This window comes from Hoplias malabaricus, chromosome 2 (assembly GCF_029633855.1).
Source record: "Hoplias malabaricus isolate fHopMal1 chromosome 2, fHopMal1.hap1, whole genome shotgun sequence".
Taxonomy (NCBI): Eukaryota; Metazoa; Chordata; class Actinopteri; order Characiformes; family Erythrinidae; genus Hoplias; species Hoplias malabaricus.
The window spans coordinates 30,675,130-30,698,852 of NC_089801.1; the positions used below are offsets into that span (position 1 = coordinate 30,675,130).

At 37.5% G+C, this 23,723-nt stretch overlaps 1 protein-coding gene across 1 annotated transcript; it reads right to left on the bottom strand.

Annotated features, from left to right (window-relative positions):
- Nucleotides 1-913: 913 nt before the first annotated feature.
- On the bottom strand, nt 914-21,760 carry aif1l (allograft inflammatory factor 1-like). Its single transcript, XM_066660727.1, has 6 exons — nt 21,603-21,760; nt 21,384-21,445; nt 14,415-14,481; nt 12,057-12,098; nt 10,212-10,374; nt 914-3,148 (listed from the first exon to the last, which is right to left on the bottom strand). Exons 1-6 carry the CDS (start codon nt 21,625-21,627, stop codon nt 3,061-3,063), a joined length of 447 nt encoding a protein of 148 aa, XP_066516824.1. The 5' UTR covers nt 21,628-21,760; the 3' UTR covers nt 914-3,060.
- Between the last annotated feature and the right edge of the window lie 1,963 nt (nt 21,761-23,723).

The window sequence follows — 23,723 nt, forward strand, 5'->3', positions numbered from 1 at the left end:
GTAGTTCTTTAGCACAGAGCCAAATGTAGCTAACAAGCAATGGTAGCTTAGCTTAGCCCAATTAGCTCTATGCAAATGGCCCTGGCCTCAACAAAACCTCAAGCTATTAAACTTGTTGTAATGGTTTCTGACAAACGTTGACATAATCTTCTATAAAATGATGACAAATATCTGAAAGTATAACTTAGAACAGCTGCAAGAGGGCAATTTGAAGGAAAATGTTTACCTTCTGCAGCGTAACAATTTGCAGTGTTTATTCAGGAGCATATGGGTGGGGATGGGTGAGCTGGCTGTATTGGCTGCTAGTTAATGCCATCAGCTATTCATGTGTGCATGTGTTTGGATAAGCATTATGTACGTGAGGAGAAAATAGGTCACCATACTTCATCCTTATGTTCAATCATCATTGTATTCCACAGGGTTGGTTTAAATCAATGTAAGCTTATGCTGTGCCATCAAGTAAGATCTTACAGGGGGCTTCCCCTTTCCAAAAATAATAAAAATAAGATAATTAAATACCAATATTAATTTTCTTGATCATGCCTCAGGCTCCAAACAAGAAGATGGTCTCAAAGTATGGCTATTTTTTTTTAAATGTTCGATATTGAATGAGGTTATTTGAACTGTCCTGGATGAGAAAAGAGAAAAATAAATATATAATAAGGCTGAGACATCAGGGCAGTGTGTGTAGTATTGTTGGAAGCAAGCTGGTGATGCATGTCATGTACTGTCAGTCTATAACGAGTCAAATTAATGACACTATTGTCACTGATATGAAGCACTTCCGTATTGGCCCATTTGTGTCAGGATTTCTTCGTTCCTTCTTCATTAATTATAGACTTCTTCCTTTGTTGATGGAACATGGACAGATCAATTCAAACTAAAAGAACTGAGACCCACAAAGGTTTCTGTGTAAGATATTTATTCCTTTGGTGTTTGCAAAAAAGGAGATAAAAGAAAGAAAAAAAAAGTTACACAGATGGTCTATACCTTAAAAAATGCCTGCATTAATTAATGTGTGGAAAGAACCAACTAAAATTTATACAAATGTCTCATTAAAATACCCTAATATAGTGCAGCTGCTATTTCATGGTTTTATAGCAAATAGAACAGAAAAAGTAAAGAGGCACACAATACATTTTCTACCAGAAAATAAAACTGAAAAACACTTGAAATAGATGAGAAATGAACTTAAAGAAACAGGATCAAATTCTTCACTGGAAAATAACCCCTTTATAATTCTGTGATCTACGTTTTACAACACAGCACTGTGGCCATAAAACAATCTAACACGACCCATGTAGAATAGTTCTGTGATAGGATTGAACACAACTGACTTCTACAGACTGAGATGGATGGGAAATTTCTGATGTAGACCCAAAAAGCACTAAGGAACATTAAAAAGACTGAGCTGCATTTGGGGGAGGGGAGAAAAAGGAAGCAAAAAATAAGGACACTGCAGCATTCAAGAAATTCCCAGAAATGTGCCCTAAAGCAACTCTTCACTAATACAATAACATGAGCACACAAACACACTCACACCATATTCATTTACAAACTATCTGGCGTGTTATTCTTGCTACATTAAAGTATGTGAGGCACTTGGAAAGACTGATTTCATATTAATTTACAGTGCGCAGATGCTGAAAGCTCAGTGCAACAATAATGATGCACAGGTGTCCTGAAACCCAAGTGAAACTACGCATGTACTCAAAGAAACATTTTCCCCCCCAAGTGTTCAGTTAGACTTACACAAAAACAAGCCCTAGATGTGTAGAAACAGACCATAATCTCTTGTGGTTTGTGCTCATCTAACAGTGCGTTGTACTATACAAGCATGGAAACATTTACTGTAAAGCAGTGTTCATAAAGCTACACAACTGGCATAAACCTGCTAATAACCTGTTAATAAACCTCTAACCCTAATGTCACCTGAGATAGATGTTACGTCACCTCCAAATTCCATTCGGATTAAGTATTACATTACATTTATGTATTTCTATGACACATCTTGTTAGGACGTGTGTGTGTGTGTGTGTGTGTGTTTGTTTGTCACATAGCTTTATGAACACTGCCCGTAGTCAAATCTGGACCAAAAGCACTATACAGTCACATTTTTTACTGGGACAAAATCAACCACATGTTTTTAAAAAAAGGAATGAAGAAACAAACAAGCAGAAAGAAAAAAAGACGGCGTGTGGGAGGCCTATGAGGTATTTAACAGAGAAGGAATGCAAACTGCTCTACTTGCTCTTGCAGGAAAATAAAAAAGCCCATGGAACTTCCTTCCTTGCTCGCTTTTGCAATCTCTGATTCTGTCAACAGAATTCACATCACAAACTTCCACTCACAGAAACTAAGAAAATGCCCAATATTAAACAACACTCTCATCACAATATTGGAATAGGTCATAACTCAACACATTGTCTTAAGCAGCCCTGCCCACGTTTGACGTCACACTAATGCACACTTGTATTGACTGCCACAAAAGGTTAGTGGGAATTTAGGACTAAATGCTTCAAGCTAAGTCAACTTATCTGGCTACTGCAAAAAGCACTCAAAACTGAAGGGTGTGGAGGGAGGGCAAACACATACATTACTCCTAAATTAAAATTTTTAACGTCTTAAGACATTTATGAAAAAAAAAAGGTCTCATCCCACACACACACACACACCACTTAATACACGTCTAAAAGTTACACACTGCACTTCACTGTTACTTCACTCACAGTAAGAGTGAAGACTCTTACCAAACACACACTTTTGTTCATTGTATGAAACGATTCAGTTAAAAGGGATGAGCCCTTTAAAAAACAAAAAAGACCTATTTTTCATATAAATATATACATTTGTTTAGTTATAAAAAGCTACTCTGCAGTTTGACCTCTTCACAGCAAATATATATATATATATATAGTTATATGTTTTTGTCCAACAATAATGTCTGGAGCACAGATTTTGATTTTCTTCCCATGGGCCCTAGCAAAAGATGTTGGGTAAGGCTATCGTACACTTAGCCCCTCGGAGTAAACTGGGCGAGGATGGCAAATCGGTAGTTCTCTATGGAAGGCTGGCGATGTCACGTTTGGGTGGTGGACCATCAGGTTTGCAGGTGGTGCTGTTAGCTTTGTCTTCAAACATCATTACCCTGAAACAAGATAAAGGAAAGACTTGTGATTGGCTGTTAACAGGCTTATTCTTATAACTTACATATTAGCTTTATAGTAGGTACTGAATGGAAGAATCTAGAGAAGCAGAAGATATCCTGGCAAGAGTCATACCGTGTTTCCCCGAAAGTAAGACAGTGTCATACATTCTTTTTACCCCCAAAAGTCCCACTATGTCTTACTTTCGGGGTATGTCTTATATTGGTAAAAAATGTCGATTTTTGTTTTAACCATAAAATTAACAACCTGAACAGTATGGTATTCACCAAAAAAAACAGTTTTATAAAAGCAAGTGCCAAGAATGTCTTGTTACAACCGTATCATGACGGTATTTCCATGTATAACATGTAAAACAATGAAAAACGGTAAGAACGAACAGTTTGAATATGTTATACTGGAAGATAAAACAGATTTATTCCATGACAACCATGGCTGCGTGTTGGACCACGGACAACATTACTGCTGCTCCCGCGGCCTCCACATCCCTCCGCTCATTCCGCAGTTAATGCAGCAAAAGGTACCGGTACTATGGCTTATATTTTTCCAACGTACAGTTTACTATGTCTTACTTTCGGGGTACGTCTTACATTAGCCGACCCCCCTAAAACCCACACTGCGTCTTACTATCGGGGGTGTCTTACTATCGGGGAAACACGGTATTAAGTTTTTGCTGGGGTAAATTATGACATCCTTCCAAAAATTATGGGACAGTGGGTAGCTGAAGACTTTCCACTTTTTGGTGGATTGTGGATTAGGTACAGGGGTTGGCATGCTGAAGCGTATTCTATCAGCTTGTGAGGTTAGCTTGTCACAAGGGAGGTATACATGGAGACAATCAGGTGCTAAGTGTTTTAGCATGTTTGTTGGACGGCTAGGAGGTTAATGCATTGACAAATAGCTGTAGTAATAAATAGTTAGGTTTGTGCATGAGCGGGAATGTTTTTAAAAACGTGCACAGGCCACAACAATTGGTAGATGTGGTGAAGCATAAGATTTGAAATTGCTGGTGGACGTAGGAAAAAAGCTGCAAGTCCCAGAGTGTATTGTGTTAACTACACTGAGGCCAGACATGGTGCTCTACTCGGAGAGTAAATGGATAGTTTATTTCATAGACTTAACAGTTCCATTTAAGGATGCAGTAGATGAAGCATTCAAAAGGAAGAAGCTGAACTATGCGACTGAAGTGAGGAAAAAATGTAAGACCGGAGATAGGGGATTTGTAGCCAAATCAGCCACATCCCTGCTTGTGCAGTTCGGCATTAGGGGCCGGACACTAAGGGCAGCTGTGAAGGAGTTATTAGAAACAGCTGAAAGGTCTAGTCAGTGGTTGTGGATAAAGAGAGCACAGATTACTTGTGGAAATGTAGAGGTGCTATTGAGATTGTTGGTGATGTAACATGTAAAGTTCACATGGAACTGGTGGCACTGAGCATGCATTAACAGTGCCAGTGGGGCTAGGTACAGTCTTAATCACTAGAGGGGCCAGTGTGGATTTACAGTTGATGGTAAAGGGCAAGGTAGGACTGTAAAGCTGGCTTGAAGGGGGTGGGTCTAGGATGCTAGACTTCACTCTTGAGCCTTCTGGAGGTGCTGTGGGCTTAATTTGGCAAAACACCAACAAGAGGAGGTGCCTACCTGATGACCCCTGTGAAGAGCTAGTGATACAATGGCTGGTTTGGATACTAATGGGATGGGGTCAATGAGTAACCGTAGTTGTTAAGGATAGCTGGTTGCTGATCAGATCATAAATGGCCACAGCAACCTTAGCGCTGAGGTGTAGTTTTTAAACAGTAATTTTGGTGGCTGCAGGTAGGAAGAGTGTGGATTCTGAATATAATTTCCTAAATTAAGCTAAACACTGAGCCTTGATTTTAAACAATCAACATTAAAACTGAATAATGAGCCTAGGGTCAAACGGGTAAACAAAATCAAAATGTACAAAAATATTCCTCTTATGTCAAGCATTGTCAATAAACAGATTTCTTTCTTTCTTTCTTTTGCCTTGGGATTTCTAAAGTATTAAACATTGTAATGAACTGGATGTGTATAATTTATCTCTCTAAAATTATTTAACAATCCGACACAGATTTTGGCGAGAACATGTACTTGTCACAGTGTAATTCTGTGTCGAGTAAAGAAGCACATTTTTGGACAACAAACATGTCTTAGCAGGTAAAACTTATCAGTAAATCTGGTATTTCCCAACATTAAACAAATCTGATTCCAAATTACAAAGAGTCTGTTACAGTACAGTACAGGATGAACAAGGAGCCCTTTACATCTCTTTTGATATTAATCTTAATGCTTAAAATATACCTTTCAGAAACAAAAGCCAAAGTAGTTCTGCAAATAACATTTTCAAAATTAGAGCGCCAAAATATTTTAAGCCATGGCAAATGGAAATTACATGTTTTAGATTATGATCCCACTGTAGTAAATGGTCTTAAGTGATTATGAAGACTGACAGAAGAAATTCTCTCTCAATTATTCTATTTAGAAATTTCTTAAAAACGGGAAGATAGACATTATATAAATTTCAAAGGATTTTTAAACCAGCTTTTTTAGAACCAGCATGATATTATGGGTCATTTTCTAAACTAATTTGCTGCTAGATTGCTGCATTTTAATGAAGGGAGTAAAGCTTATCAAGGTTGAACGCAACACTAAACAAAAGGGGTTAATGTGTGTGAACCATTTTCCCCCTGCCATCTTATCTCTGCATTACTTCTTAATTTGGGTGAAGGAAAATGGAAAAGGGTTTGTTTTCCTTTCTGCATTGAATGGAACCCAGCCAAAGTCAGCTGTTTCTTCAGACTTTCAGGTGAGGAAAATGATCTCCTTGCTAAATACACAGTCCAAGCTTCCCTACTTCATTTAATTTTTTTTCCACATTGAACCTACAATGACTGACAACATGAGAGGTCTTAAAGTAGGATGCATGTTGCAACACTGACCCAAACCACAGAAATTAGCAGAAGAACCACTAAATCAAATAGGAGAAAGTAATGTTGAAATAACATGAGGGGAAGCAAAGACAGAACAACAGTCTGTTGGTATGACAATAGACAGTAAGGTCTGTGGAAAGAGTCATTACCAAAAAATAAATCTCTGGCTAAACACAAAGGACATATGAGTAAAAACATTTTTAAAGATAAATAGTGAGAAAGGAAATGAAGTCAATGAGGGGGTAGAAATGAAGAAGTCCTAACAGGTCTATTCCGAGACACGTCTTGTCTTGTCTTTCCTGGTAACCTCTACAAATCTGTTAAGCTCTTAACAAGCCTGAAGCCTGATCTGGACAAATGGCTAGCAGCATATTCACAACATTTAGTTCACTGCAACCACTAATCAATAAAATAATTGTATGCTGATAATAAAAATGACTATTTTTTTTTACTTGAACATGCAACTACAAATTGAAACATTTTCTGCCCACTGTAAAATTAAGTGCATAGATAAAAATGGTTGAGCTGTGGATGAAATTATATTTACAACAATGCAGGACTGTGTGAAACATGAAAACAACACACAGTATGCAAAATTATGGAGGACAGAGCTGAGAGCATGACCAAATTTAAAAAGAAAAAGGCAAACAGACAAGTAAACTTGTGACACATTTAGAGAATGGTATCATAAATAAATAACCAATAACTTCAATATCATATATGTGTAATGTAAACCTTGTACACTTCCCATATCATTTAAACATGTCATTTCTTTGTGGACTCTGTGGGGGGGGGGCATGATGGACCACCCTTGCATGTTACTTCTCTTTTGCAAAAACCTCACTGATGTATTTTAACTGGTTTCAGTATATGGGTCACTTCCCCAGAGCTTAGCACATTGAGGGGCTGGGTCTAAATTTAAAGCTATAATCAGGGCTTAATTTTGAAGGAAATGGTTTATAGTGAGGTCACTTTTTTTTCTTTTAAATAGCTGTGACAAGTTTAGTATTTCTAGAACTGAAGCCATTAAAACGTCAAAATGACTGCCAATAGTGGCATTTCTTTTGCACGCAAGAGTAGCTTTGGTGTCAGTGTCTGTATATAGATGAAAAGTCTTGCTTGCTTGCCCTCCAGCACTGCAGGACTACTTAGAGCTGTCCTAAATTACCTCTCTGCCCCAGTTCACTCTGCTTACAGTGTGATCTGACATACTATATGGCCCCAAATATGGGCCAGGGGACTGATTGTGAAAAAGGTAAATCATTAATTTGGAAATCATTAAGTAGTAGAGGTGTAGTATAAATGAATCTATTCACTCTTGCATCAGTAATTTGAGAAGGAGCTACCAGTATCATGAGTGGTCAGTCCTTATCTTATTGGCTTATACTTAAAGGGATAAACTGTTCAAAGTAGTAACAGAAGAAAGCTGATAGCTACCAATTAGAATGAGCCATGTGCAGAACCCCAGCTTACCAACATTTACTAAACTAGAAAAAATGGTTTTCAAGAGTGATGTGGAGAGGAAGGTATGAATAATAATTTGATTTGCCTACCTCATTTGCATGCATTTGCTTTATTTTTAAAAAAAAGTTTTAAAGTACTGAGGTGTGTTCATTTTGATGCAAAAAACAACAGCTTTGCTTTCAGAATAAATTGTTTCATAAAGACTAGGAAAACTACTCTTGTTTAAACAGCTAAAAGAAAAATATAGTGTATTAGTCAGTTTCACTGTGTGAGTTACTATAAACCACCTGACTGCCTGAGGTCTCACATCCTGAATAAACCAAAACAATGCAACAGTGCATTACCCAAGACTTTAGACACAAGACCTCCAGTGGATGAGGTGGTGAACCACGGCACCAGAAACCAACACTCCAGTCTGGACTGCAGTTTTCTCAGGCAGACCTGAGCTAATACCATTGCCAGAATAACTATTTATAATCAAGCACGTTTATCACGTCTCTTATCATGATCTTTAAATAAAACAAAACAGCAAGACAAGGTGCCTAAGACACCATTCTGTTCATCCTTTCCAGTCATACTCCACCTGATTCAATAACTAAAGTAAGTTTTCAAAAAGACTTTTTCTTTCTTAAATACACAATTAAATCTGTTTATTTGTTAGCAAATTGCAAGTGTATATATCCATATATTCAAAGTCAGTCAGTGTCTGAGAATGCAGCAAAAACTAACTTCAAAAGCCTCTTACTGTTACTTGCAACAGTAAGCAGTGCTACAATATGAACCTTGGCACCACTTCATCATTTTTTTTCCCTCCCTGACTAATTTCAGCCAAGTCTTTTTTTCCTTTCACCAAGGAAAACAAAACTGGGGAACTAAAGCTTCTGTTCTCTGTCTCCACCTTATTCTTTTCCTCCATTTTCCCCTTGGGAAAGAAAAACAGAAGAATGGAGGGGAGGGGTGCATTTGGGAATCCTGTGCCAACTTGGAGTACATCCATGGCAGCATACATAACTTAAAGAGCTGTGTGTGTGAGAGGTTGGAGTCTGAGGCTAAAGCTGTGGGGGTTAACTTCACTGTATGCTTTTTTCATTTTAAGACAAAAACACCTAAACAATTATGTAGTGGCCAAAAAGATGTAAATATTGTTGAGGAAAGCAATGTGGGCTATGGAATTCTCAAAAGGGTGTAAAGTCAAGTAAATAACCTTTAAAGGAATGGTCTGAAAAACCTAGTTTACTTCCAAATGTTACTTCTTTAATTTAGTATTAGAGCTACACTCACACAGTCAAATCTTGTGTAAAAACATGTCTTTTAACTGCAGACATACCTTCTTAAAAGAGCCCAGACCTTTTAGGGTGATTTAGGACACAATTTGTACTGTAAACTACAAAAAAATACATCAATTTTGGATGAACACAGTAGAATATCACTTTAGACGGCAGGTATCGACATGTACCTTCACATGCATGTTTGTGTACACTTGGTCACTACAGATGCAGTAGACATTGTTTTCTCTTTGTCATAAACAGTTCATTTTCCAATTAAAGCTAAGATTGTAAACGAAAACAGGAAAAATCATTAATCTAATCTAACATCTATAGGCCTACACTGCAGACATGCACATGAAGGGAAGTTCAGTTTTGGCGTTATACCAGTTGCCTAAAGTGACTTCCCCAATGTTATCAGGTACACTATTTACTGCATGTGAAACAGAGCCAGAAATGAAAGACTAATTCAAGTTACCTCTATTACGAAGCTCATAGAACCATTTTTGTTTTTTCGTGATGTTTAAAAGTCAGCGACAAATAAACAACTATAAACATAGTCCACCACTGAATCATTGGGTAATAGTTAACTCTGCCTTAATATTCGGAACCAACTGAATAGGAATAAAAAATAATTAAATAAATACATAATTATTGGAGCTGAAGCATTGCCTTTCATCAGATGATTAGTGTGTTGCAGATTATGGAAGGATTAACATGAGAAAAAGATTTTTGCCATCTTAACTTTCTAGAGTTGAAATGTTAAATGCACTTGATTATGAAGACACAGTGGTTAATGTGGGACAAGCTGCATGTTTTCAGTGGATGATTTTGGATTGAAAGCTGAAATATGATTATGGATTAGTGTCTTAAACAGGAAAATTGAAACTAGTCAACTGATGTTTTGTGTTTAAAAATTAAGACAGCACTATATGAACCAAAAACAAAAATTGCAAGTTAACAGCTACATTGAGATTAGTTTGTAGGCCAATTTGCATATTGCAGACATCTGTAATATTAGTAATGCCAGTAGTCAATATCCCAAAACTGGTTCTATTTATGTCATAATAAAAAATAAAAAAATCTGAAGGTGCAGTCTATAACACAGAAGGCACAATGACTCTTGCCCAATTACAGCTTACTGTAATTAAGGTTTTACAGGAATGTCATGTGATCGTGGTGATGACACCCACTGTCACATCATATCCTCTCCCCTACTGAGAGATAATGGCAGAGATATGCTGCAGTGGATTTGCTGACACGATTAAGCACACAGACATGCTAAAAATAGTCACATTGAACAGGTCCTGGCAACACATGAGATGGCCTTGCAACACATTTTATTAAAGAACCCACAACCAGAAACTTACAGTTTGAGCACAGCTGAGCGTTTGCCAAGCATCATCTTGACAAAGTCTCTGTAGTTGATGGTTTCGCTGCTGCCACCGGTCACCTCTGAAATCATCTTTTTCATCTCCAGGTGTGTCTTGGGCACTCCCAGTTTCTCCATCATTCTCTTCAGACCCATCATATCTGTTACCAAACAGACACAACATTATGTTATGCACATGTACAGGCTCGTGGTCTGCTTCAACACTTGCATGTTGCAATCTGTAGGTCCTAGCACAGTTATGAAAGTTATCCATTACTTCTGCAACTACTATTATAGCAAAGTGCATTGCTTTATAGCCAACATGTGGCAGTGAGCATGTTCTGTAATAATCAGACAAAGATTCGTGCTTTCATTGGCGTTTCTGAAACAAACATTTAAATAAAATCAATTTTATTCAATCTCATTTTCCCGAGTTAGACAACAGTTACAAACGTATGAATTCTGAAATAGAAACCACATTTAAGAAACATTTATTCAGAAATCTTTAGAGCTTGTTGTGTTTCAACTAGTGCTAAAATGTGCATTTTACATTAGTCTTGACCACAGAGCAACTGTGACAAACAAAAACTTTCACCATTCATTTATTAAAGCAGCCAAAAATGAAGGTTTACCAAAGAATGAAAGAGCACCAAAAAAGGAGGCACTGCTCTCTAGTTTAGACATTCCAAAAGTGCTTGAACAGTGTTGTGAAGACTCACAGTAGAGCACCAGCATTAAAACGAGGGTCACTATGAAGAGCTCAGGTGTTATGGAACCAAATGTACATGGACATTTGGCTTTTGCAGCTGCTGCATCATGTGTTCACACAGTGCAAGCATAAGACCGTTATCTGCTGTTTGTGTGGTTGTAGGTTTGAGCATAAAGTTAAATCAGGTCATCATATGTCATGCATATATAAAAATCTACTCCTGTATGTATTTTATAGAATGTAACTCTGCCTTAATTTTTTTTTTTTTTTTTAGACAGAAACACCTAACATCACAGAAAAGCATTTAGAAACATGTTCAATGTTCAATGAACATAGCCAATTGAAATGAACTGGAACTGATATGAACAATTTCAGCCAGGTTATCGGTATGTCTATATACATATGGATAGAGCATCTTGAGATTAGAATGTCTGGTTATTAGGAAAATAAAATACATGAATGACCTCCACTATAGCAAAGACCCAGCACTTCAAGGAGGTCCACCAAGACAACAGAAGGAAAAAGTATTCCATTTTAAAAACATAACCTGTTAGTAAACAGTCCATGGGAATTATATCACTTTATCTACAAATATTAGTGAAAGATGTGTAGCTACATGTATATGCTACTTTTGAAAGAACTTATTTACTGAAACAAAACAAATACCTCAAATCAAATAGTGGAAAATTCCTGATAAATATGTTGGTACATCAAACTGTTCTGTTTTAGGTCCAAAAAAAAGCAGGAGTTCAATATTGCTACTGTACAGGGCCAGAAGCAATTAAGGCACAGACACCTTATAAAACAGAGTTAACTCCCCACATAAGGGAGTTAACTCCTTTAGCAATTAACAAGCTGTTCATTAGGTGTGAGGCAGCAGGAAAAGAGAAATAAACAGCTCAGAAGCACTCCATGATATGGACTGGGAAGCATGTCATACAGTGTGTGCAATGATTTCTTACAGAAACTATAGCCACACTCAATAGTCTTCTCAGGTCTATTGTGTTTCCCTAGCTTGCATGTGCTTAAAGTTTCAGGTTTCATGTCTGTTCTTTACAGTATCAACTTCACAATGAACACAAAAGCTAGATGCTCACAGAGTCAACTACACATGGGGATAATGCATAGACTTACCAATTTCTCCATTGTCGTTCAGGTCAAATTCTGCATATTTATCTGAAAAAAACAAAAACAAACAAAAAAAAAACATAAAAATGTGTTTCATTAAATGCTAAAAAAGGGCTTGAGCTTTTTTTCTAATCATGCATATTCTCAGTCACACACAGGCAGCTGCCAACAACAGGTGAATGTGAGAGTAAAGTGGTCATTAGTGAGACAGCTGAGGGCCTGACAGGAGGAAGCAGGCCACAGCAGGGGGAAAGATGTCAGCCTGGTTTCAACTTCAGTAGTAGGGATAGTACTTTTGTATTATGCATTTGTGCAGGCTGTATTGGGTAACCAACTGGAGGACCTTTTTCACTAGTTTCCACAACACTTTCATTTCTTCTTTGAGGTACTAGGGCTGCACATCAAATTGCTTCTTAATCACTATTGTGATTTTAGAGTTCTGTTACAAATAACCAGTGTGCCTTCTAGACCTTAAAAGCAGATATAATGAATTCTTTGAAGACAAGAATGGGGTAAATTTCAGCTAAATTTGTTTTGGTTAATCCAAAAACAAAGCAAAACAAACAAACAAAAAAAAGGGTTAAATTCTTGCATTTGCCAAAGAAACTGTCCAATCAGATTCATTTTTTTCTACTCATTGTATCCAAGAAGAAAGTGCAGAGCTAGCACTACTACATGGGGACAACCAAACTTGTAACATGTTAGATTAGAGGCTAGATACATCAGAAAACAGCAACATTTTTGTGCCAAGGCTCTCCGTTTAAATACTGAAACCACCATTTTAAAATCTTTAAAATCAGACATTTTAAAATGTCTAAACCATATTACATCCCACCCAATTGTCCTGTTTCACTTAGAAATATGCCATGATGAGGACATACAATGCATTCTAATTTCTGTAAACTCTCCAGAACACCAGGCCTAAAGGTTTATATGTCCTTTGTGCATCATAACTCAATTTTCTGTGGTTTAATGAAGGTACAGATTTTTCATCCAGCCTCATGTTTATGCTTTCTGTTCATCCGTCTGTTGGTGACTGCTTCTGTCTCACAAAGAGGGCTCTGTTGGAGTGGCCATGAGTTCTAGTAACAGTGTCTCCGTGAGAGAGGGGTCATGGGTAGGAGAGGGTTACAATGGTCCCGCTGTTAGTGCCCGCCCCTCAAACTCATGACTATTCACAGCAAAGCTGGGGAGAGAGAGAGAGAGAGAGAGAGAGAGAGAGAGAGAATAACTGCAGATCGATTTCAATCCAAGCTTAAAGGCTCAGGGAATGTGTGGGGAAAATATAACTAAATCTATAAAAATAGATGAATGAACTATTATTCTGTCAAATATGGTGAAAATTAAAACAATACAGTTGTAGTTGTAGGACATCATCGGGCCTGATACTCTGGAGTTTCTGTAGACTTCTCCAGAGTTCACGTGAAAAAGCATAAAACAGAGGCTGACAAATCCAATGCTGCTAAAATTGTTTTAAAAGTTCACTCTCTGAAACTAGAGACAAAAAGTAGCAAGTATTTCAAAACCTGTTACTTGGCACAGTGGAAAACAAAGGTTCTCTATCTCTAACTGCTGTCCTTTGCAATTCTCAAGGGTATGTTTCCTCATTCCCTCTCTCACTCACACTCACATGTGGGTTGAACACACAGTGGTGAGCTTAAGGGCTTGAGACAGAATCAGAGTGCAGGACAGACCACATTTCTACAAACTATACTCAAAAGAAGAAGCGCTTCAATTTTCTCCATCCAGCCTTGATTATATTTTCCAACACACTTCTGTTCCAACTTTGTTTTTCCTCAGCAATTGCACTTTTGAAGTTTGTTCTCTAAAATTTTCTTTGTAGCATCTTTCACTTCTCTTTCCTCATGCCTGCATAAGCACATGCACCCAAAAACGATTTGGCTGGATGGTAAACAAGTCAAGAAGAGGAAAGCCCCTGGGTTTAGAGTTGAAAGGTCATCCAAGGGGAAAGGGGGGTGGGGTGGAGAGGGGTTCAAAGATGAGAAGAAAATAGTTGGCTTTAGAGCTTTGAGGCAGAAAGCTTTTAGTTGCACTCTTGCACTCGAACTCTCACTGTCATACACACACTCCCCGCAAAAACACATTCTCCAAAAATCCTTAGTCCGAGGACAAGGAAGGATTCCTGCAAGACCACGCCAAGACAGCCCCTCCACAGACCACTAAATCACACGCCCTCCATTACACACGAGTTCTGCTGACATCGATTACCATTGTATAAACACCATGTCACGCACATATGAATATTATACAAAAGTATCACATTCCTCCACTTCCCCGATGCCATCATAGGAGGTTCATATCCTAAGAGATTCCTAACAAGCTTTTAGCCCCTGCGGTTCTTACTTTTGAAGGAATCCAGCTTCTCTGCCAAATCCTCCTCGTCCTTGTACTTCTGATCCTCCATGAACTCCTACACAGACACAGAGAGAAAGAGACAGTAAGGCATATTGGATTGATTTCAGATGATTTCATAGTAGGCGGGTGACTTAAACATTTGTAAACAGCTGCTTTTGTAGAGAATGGTTCAAGGATAAAATGAACAGAGAACAAACTACAACTGTAATGGACACATTCAGAAACATGTGACAAAGACAAACCAGCCCAAATAAATAAAAATGAAAACAAATATATTATAACCCAGCAATATAAATTCAGCATAAATTTATTTGGATGAACAGCATTTGAGGACACACTGAGTTTACTGCTGCTTCTCGCCAGTGTAGGTGTGTGAGCAGTGCTGATTGTAAAGTGTTCTTGGGTAGCTAGAAAGGCATTATATAATTGTAACAATAAATAAATAATTAAAATAAATAAGAGATTTCAGACAGATACAGATGCATAATCAAATGACATCCTCCTCAATACATGGCATTTTTTCCCCTCAATTTAAGGCAACGATTTTATTATGGAAAAGATACACCCCAAAAATATTTTCTTTTTTTCCCCCCCCAGAGTAGCAGTAATTATGCGTTAACACAGTTTAGGGTGAAATTAGAAGAATTTGCTGTTTGTTTCCCATTGAAAGTTCAACCCAAAAAGATTTGGTGGGCAAATGGTTACATTTCCCAGGTTGTGTGCCCTCTACACTTTTACTGTTACATAATTAAATAATGTAATTAATCTGCACACAGTATTGTAAATAAGCAAGAAAATTTAACTCCATAAAGCAAAAGTATGTGAATATATGAAGGAGTGTGTGTAAACAAATATGTATTTATGCCCATGATGGCAGACTGATTCAATCTGACAGTTGAGGGCTATAAGACACTGCTGATGTTTCTCTCCACACAGAATCATGTGTCGACCGAAAGCTCCACTGCCCAGTGACAGTCTACTTGGACATTTGCGTATAACTACTAGAGAATCAATAAGTGTCTGTCTGTAGTAGCCTGCACGCCCGTAAGCAGAACAATGAGTGGAAAATCGATTAGAGGGGAAAAAAAGGAGAGTGACTACACGTAGCAGATCACAACCAAAACACTCATCTTTGAATCACCCAATTACAGCATGCTGAGTAAGCATGGCTGGACACAAAGATTATGGGCTAGAGAACCTTGAAGGGAAAGTTCATGTAAACAATGTTTACATGACTAATGCTGATGCATGCTTATTAATCATATTTGGCTGTAACCTTTTAGCTCTATTTGTCCACACCCACATCCTCATGATGAATATTTTTACAACATTTAAAAAAAAATAAAAAAAAATAAAAAAAATGTAACCACATGAAGACGTGTCAACCAGATGACTCACAGCACAACTGAACATCAGCGCCTTTAAATAAGAACATATTCAAAGATCTTAATTGTCTGTCCGTGAAATCTTTCACAGCTTCACACAAAGGCAGAGTAGGTGATTTGCCTTAAAACAGTTTGTTATATTCTGGAAACACTACATCCAGCCATCAGTAAATTAAAAACATTCAACATTAATAGACTGCATAAAACCTGTCCAATCTTTTCAAGCAGACTGAATGATTGGATGGCTTACCTACCTGTGTATCAATCTATATTACCCTGCTCAATTTACTTGCGTGTACAAGTATTGAAGTGCAGATGTGCAGAGCCTCCACATGCACGCACACTTAGACAACCACACGCACCGCTAAAGGCTGGAATAATGACAGTGACATGTACAAATGCTTGCATTGCTAAAGACCAGAAAGAGAGAGGTAGAAATGGCTTCCAACAAAAAGAGGCCTGATAATGCCAGAGGGCAAACGTCAGTGTAGCTTTCCAACAGTGGTGCATGTTTGTGTGTTTTAGGAATGTGGCTTTAGATATAAAGCTGGGATTTTTGGTTAGATTTTTGGTGTTGCACCAATGCTGATACCATATCAAAAGTACCAGTATCAGCTACAGAAGGCACTGATACCATGAAGCAGTTACTGATGTCGCTAACTCTCTGGAGTCAGTACTCCTGTAGGCAGGGAGACAGTGAGAACACCTGTAAACACATGGCTGGTCTGTTTTTATGCACCAAGCACTGACTTGATCGCAAGAAGGATTGTGATGAGTAAGAAAAATCTATTTGCCTTCATGCTATGTAGTACATTAGCATATTTTAGCTCTTTCAGCTGTGCAATGACAAGAGTGCAACTGAAATAGAAATAAAGGCAGTAATATTCAAAAATTTTATGCCACATTCAAATACTAATTAAAAGCTCATATTTGTGTGTATGAAGCACTAAAAACAGTGTATCATTGTTAAGCCACTAAAAACAAACAAATTTTCAATTGGGCTAGTGCTTGTTGAAAGACCTGGGTGTATTGCATAATGCAGAGAAAATAAAGCAAATACACTTTGGATATGTGAAGAGTGGGATATCAACCTTTGCTTTCACACAGAAAGAAATAGTTTTGAAGCTTGACATTATTAACCTGAATACACCATAATTAATAAACTGTAAAATGTCTTATACTCTTTTTTTCTTTGTACACAAATGAAATCAAATTTATTTGTATAGCGCTTTTTACAACTGATGTTGTCACAAAGCAGCTTCACAGAATTCCAGTAAGACAAAGATTTGACATGAAATGTAAAAACAAATGTAAAAAACCCCAAGTGAGCAAGCCAGGGGCGACAGTGGCAAGGGAAAACTCCCCCAGCTGAGGAAGAAACCTTGGGAGGAACCAAGGCTCACAAGGAGTGACCAATCCTCCTCTGGTCAATCTACTGGTAATAATAGTTAGACTGTCTGGCATGTGTGTGTAGGTAGGGGGCAAAGCTAATGGGAAATTACCTCTGACAGCAAGGAAGAAAACTCTGACTTGTGTTTTAACACCTATGTCATAAATATTTAATGACTAAGCCGCAGATTTTGAAAGTAGTGTCACTTCAAAGTTGCAACACTTTAGAAGAAAAAAGTCAAAAGCTGTAAAAACCTATGTGTAGGAAACACCCATGTTTACAAAGTTAAAATCTCAAAAGGAAACTTCAGAAATGTTTCCAATATTTTTTCCACATTATATCAGCAAATGAACATAGATTTTGGAGGCATTTGTTTAGAGGATTATTTTATTTAATATCTGTATACATATATATTTTTGTTTGTAAAATCTTTTTAAACCAAACATGATTTTAAACACCTTGTAAAGAAACACTCATTGGTACTTAGTACCACTAAACAGATGCATTTAATGGAATGTTGTTACTTTTTCACTGCTATCACAGCAAATTTGCCCTTGTTAAATCAACACTGTCAGTGCTAAATGTAACACTCACACTTAATTTAACACCTGTGAACTAAATGTTTATTTGTAACCACATCGAGTTTATTCAAAAGTATTTTCAGTTTCTAAACTGTGCTATTTTTATTTCACTGCTCTGAAATGTGAATTTCATGAACAATTGTAACGCTGTTGAGTAAGATTATGCTTTTCCCAAATAAAATCTATAAAATGTGGAAGTTGTAAATACTAAGATTTATAGGCACCTATTGTGTAGTTAAGTTAGATGGGGTTGGTATCAGTATCAGCAGATACTTGACTGTCAGGTATCGGTATTGGGTCATCCCTAATTTCTTTTCTGTTAAGTGCATGCAACTGTAAAACTGGGCAAACTGGCATGATCAGGTTTATACCTCTACTTTCAGTATTACCTTGCTAAGAGGGGAAAAAATGCAAAATGGGGAGGATCAAATACTAACGTGACCCTAAAACAAACCATTCGCATATACAGCCATAAAAATTAGCAAGTGTAAAGAAAACTGAACAGCAACTTCAAAACTATTCAACATGCCCTTGGTGGTAACAGATACTGGGGACCCAGTCTTACCACTTGTCTTGGAGTTTCCTGACGTTACATCCATGAAAAGAAAATGTCCCAAAATCTAAATACAGATCTAAGCTGGGTATGGTTAATCTCAATACAGGAGGTCCTCGACTTACGACGTTGATCTGTTCCTACGTCACGTCGTAAACCGATTTTCGGTGTAAGTTGGAACATACATACATACTGTACGTAAATAACATACTGTAAGCACTTATCCACTACGCTGCTTGATTATCAAGCTGCGTAAGTGTGTATTCTTCCACCGCGCACACCAAACATTAAGTTCGCATTACGACGTTTACGACGCAAAACCATTAAGTCGAAACAAGGATTTATACAGTAAATGGGAGAAGTGTCATAACCACGAAACATCGTAGCTCAGGACTGACATAACCCGAGGACCTCCTGTATATGCCCTTAAAATTACCACCTTAACCAACTGTTTTAAAAAAGCTGCTCATTTCCTCTCCCCTTTATTTAGAAGCTATTTTAGCAACACATAACTATTAATAAGTCCTATAATTTACATGAACTAGGATACACAGGATATTCTCAGAGAACAAACAAAATGTATGCCACACTTCTTCCCGTAACAAATTCTAAAAATGTGAAAATGCCCAATGTCAACCTCATTGTTTTGAGTGACTTTATTATGAGCAGACTGAGATTTTTTTTTTTTTTTTTTTTTTTTTTACAAAGGTTAGCATCAATTGTGAAAATATCCTCTATGCAAACAATGCAGTATATCTAATGGATCACTATTATGTCCAGATTTGTACTGACTCCAGCAGTCACGTTATCAAACATGTATAACTAAGACTAACATAACCATTAATATTTCTGATTCCAGGGGTTTTACCAGACTGAAGTTTCAATCATAGACCATAGGCTCATGTGCAGCTGCTCGAGTTTTTGCCATACTGTTGCCCATGTTTTCCATTGTATTAATTTAAGCTCTGCTTGTACATTTGAATGCTACTGCCAGCAATGGGTGCTCCTTAAAGTAGCTGAACGGGTGACAGGGTACTTCAGGACATATGGTGTATCAGCACTAAAACAAATGCCCTATTTTTTGTTACATTTCTGAGGATTTAACGTGACCAAAAACAGTGCCAATCTGATGCAGTGGGGGCTATGAGTGAAAGGCAGAAAGCCAGTCCAAGTGTGGGGTGGAGAGAAATTCTCACACAATGGGGCTCTTCATTGGGTCCAGCAGCCACCTGTTTCCCGTCTGAACCAGAGAAGAAAGGGCATCTCTTTATCTCTGATCAGCATACTGGTTTCAAATATAATCTTTAAATAGAATTAAAAAAAAAAAAATACTTGACTTGAATACTTTATTTAGGAAGATCAATTTGTAATTTTCAGTCTAAAGAGCCAATGCATCAAAGCCAAGAATTATGAATTTGCATCTTTACCCTGCCTTCAGTCTTCTTCAGATTATTATGTTAAAACTTAGCCTTTACTGGAATTCTGTGAAGCTGCTTTGTGCCATTTTTAGCTGTACAACGCACTATAAAAATAAATTTGATCTGATGATTGTTATTTAGATCACGACACGCAGTTACCCAAAATCTCAAGAAAACAAAACATTAGAGAAAACAAACAACAAATGATCGATTTAGGTGCTCATAAAAAAAAAACTATAAGAGAGAACAAAAACAGATAAAGGTGTACAGTACTTTTGAGCTCATGCCTGATGTCTATTTGAACTGTACATAGTGCATATTTGGGCTTTAATCTTAGTATAACTCACTAGACTAGAAGCATGTGTATTCCATTATGAGTGTTAAGTGGCAACTTACTGAGGAACAAACTCTGTTTATTTTGAGGGTGTGAAATGTCAGGAATTACATTCACATCCTTAGATTAAAGCAATGGCAAATTTTTCATGGGTAAACCATGAAGAAAAATTTAATCTGATCTCAGGTTTATCATGTTGTTAGTGTGTGTTTTGAGATTTATAGAATGTTTCTAGTGCTGTTTAGGAAAATACATATTTCATACTGCGATAGCCTTAAATAACTTTCAAAAATAAGAATTTAACTATAAAAAACAATATATTTTAATGACTCAGTAAGGTCTATTTTGAGCTTCCGTACAAGGCGTCATTGTAAAATGTTTAGAATCTTTGAGATCTTAATTATGCCATTTGGGGAGTTTTGTTTTCTTAACATCTAAGATCTTAAAGGCCTCCTGCTGTTAAAAAAATAAATACATTTTGTACCTGGTTAACAAGTGTGTTAGTGTGTTGTGGTTTGTATGTTATATGACGTCTCATCAGCAAAATAAACAGTCAACACCACGGTTGAACATCTGCACTGTTTATCTGCTGTGTGCCAAATGAAGTCTCAAATAAAAAAATGTATATTGTTTTATCACAAACCTAAGAAACCAGTTCTGTGAAATTGCAGGGTGGGGCTCCCAAGCTGTAGGCATGATCAGTGCATCTTAATAGATCTTTGTCTCCTGAATTTGGCCAGTTTGTGGGAACTGAGAATGCAAGCAAGTAAATCAGCAAGTAGTGCTGCTCATTCCTGCGCAAGAAATAACCCACGTTTGCTCGTGTTTTCCTGGGGTTACACGCCCATCTAAAACTCGTGTTCATGAAGAGTGGGAGTGTTACTGTGATCACAGTGAAACCTCTATTGCAGTTCTAGACGCAAAAAATGTGAAACAAATGTGAGCGGAACTGGAACAAATGTGAGCAACACACCCATTAATCTTCTGAGTGCTCTACTCTTACGGCATAATACGCAGTATTAGTGTGTACGAAAGCTATAAACATATTTAATAGAAAATCATTACAACCAGACCTTAAGCTAACAGTAAATGTCGGCCAACTGAAATGCGAGGATTTGTTTAGCTCAGCGGTCATTTCGGGGATTATTTTCGGGGCATTTTGCGAATGTAACCGCATTATTAAACACATAAAGAAAGGTCAAGGCCCGGGTAGCTACCGTTAGCTTAACTTTCCATTCAAAAAAATCACCTCAGAGTGAAAAGAAATAATGAAATATTCAGACACATATACTTTACCTGATTAATTTCTTCCAGTTTATCTCTTTGCTGTGCTTTCAGTAATCCAAACGCCTTCCCTCCTGCAGAAGAATGACATTTTACAACATATTTAAGGTGTTTTGTCGTTTTTTCTGGTGCACTTGCTATGGAGAGACCACACCGCAGCATTCCAGAGGAACCAGACGACCGTTGCAACAATATACACAGGGAATAACGAAATACTGTCTACACACTTACCTTGTACATTCTGGTTAGACGGCATGGTGTAAAGAGTGCGGTGACCGAGAGTTTAACGTTAAAAACCCGAGCAGACAACAGAAGAGCTGTGCCTGGTTCTCTGTCTTTTTCAGTTGTGGTGGAGAGCCAGACCAGACCAGCGATGTCCGCCTCCTAAACGAGTCATTCTCTTCAACAGACTCATCAAATCTGCTGAACCGATTCACATATTCAACTGAATCAAAAGTGCCATATAACTAATCTATTCATTAGAAGATTCCTGTTCCTTATTTTCAATCACATTTTGAAATAATTTAATGCAGTTTTAGTAAAAACACAAATTTCAGTATAGTTCTACAATAATTATATAGGTTTATATTGGGTAAAAATTATTTTTTGTTTCAGTATTTTCAGTATTAAACTAAAATTTCAAAACATTTGGCTCCTCATTTGAGAAATCACACAGAACAATTTAGCATATGAGCATAATCAAACTTAAATACAAATTATGTTTACACATATTTTCAAATAGTGTCTATATGTTTCATGAGTGAGACAAGAAACTCGATTTGAAATTTGATCAAATCGTTGAATGGGGTCATTCAAATAAATAACAGTCAGTTCTGATGAGTCGGTTCAGTAACTGATCACTAAAAGAGATCAAGGCGCGGAGCCGCCGTTGATGCGCCTCTGGTGTTTGTCAGGAACGCTGCTCCCAGCGCCATCAAGCGGCGAAAAAAAGGTTCTGCAAATCCCTGTTCTCTAAGTATTAGCTATCCCCAGCCCAGACAAATCTGTTTATCCTGCTCTATGATTGGACAGTGGCTCATGTTAATTAACATGCCGCCTATCGGTGCGGAACGCGGGAGAAATCCAGCCAATCATAGCCTAAGGAGGCAGGACTTAAAGGAAAGAAATGGAGGGAGGAGGGATGACGGCCTTTTGTTGTAGCCTCTGCTGTATTAAAGAGCAGTTCCACTGAGCCTGGAGTAGTGAAGATAGAATAAAATGTGAACAAAGGAATGAAACCTTGGAGAGAAAGCAGGACAAAAGCAAAGCTGATAATGAGATGAAAAATATGAGAAACTCAGAGAACGCTAGAAGAGTTTCAGATGAAGAGACTAGGAGACAAAGAGCAAGATAAAGAAACAAAACAGCATGAAATGTGAAGGTAGTCATGTCTGAAAAGTGAAGCTCCCAGTAAAATCAGAGAACCTAAGATCGAGTGTTGAAAAAAATAAAAAAGCAAAAAAAAATTCTAAAATAGAGGACACGGTCACTGACGCCTTTAAGACAGAATAATGCTGGAAAAATTACAGCCAGGCAAGATTAGTGTGGAAAATATACACAGGCAGGAACAGAAGAGAAATCTTTTGTTTATTTGTTCAATAAAATGTAAAGTTTATCAAGCTAAAAATGACAGAATCAGAAACTGTTTGGGCTTATGTTTTATGCCAGACAATACCGAGATAAATAACATGGCAAATCAGTAGTTTGAGGGACAGCTGAACTTAATGCAACACCTGGTCTGCATTGATGTGCCGAGCACTATCCAATCAAAGATACAACCAAAGCTTAGAACTGGGCAAAAATGTTCAAAAATCAAAAATGAATCGAAACTAACATTCAGAAATTGCAATCGACAAAATCCTGTCTATATTCGTTATATTGAGTATTTTTATTCTGTTATGTCCCCACCGTGTGTTCATGTACTGTCCCTTTAAAACCCCACTACCAAGCTTTAGTCACGTGATTCTGCCCCTATCTGCTACATGGAAGCAACCTAAAAGCTGAGGCCAACCGAGCAGCGAGTACCAAAGAAAAACTCTGTGGTTTGGACGTGCTGTGTTTGACTATAATAAGGTGGCACTGAACAAAAAGAAGTCAAATGTAAATGCTGAGAAAAAAAACGAGTGGAACAAGCTCCCAGCAACATTAGAAAAAATAACCCATATTTAACACTGGAGCTTATTTACAGTACAAGCCTCGTCACTGAACTGTGAGGGTCAAAAACACAAAAACAAAATAATCGTTCATTATTTGTAATCGTTGTAAAATGCTTAATTAACCGTGATATTGATTTGTGCTCATATCGCCCAGCACTTCCCAAGATTGTGGTATTTTTTTTTTTTTTTCCATTTC

Coding starts and splice junctions, on each gene's coding strand:
- aif1l (XM_066660727.1), bottom strand. CDS start 21,627: ATGCCGTCTAACCAGAATGTACAAG. Junction 14,482..21,383: donor AACTGGAAGAAATTAATCAG/GTAAAGTATATG, acceptor GTGTCTGTGTAG/GAGTTCATGGAGGATCAGAA. Junction 10,375..12,056: donor GAACGACAATGGAGAAATTG/GTAAGTCTATGC, acceptor GTTTGGTAACAG/ATATGATGGGTCTGAAGAGA.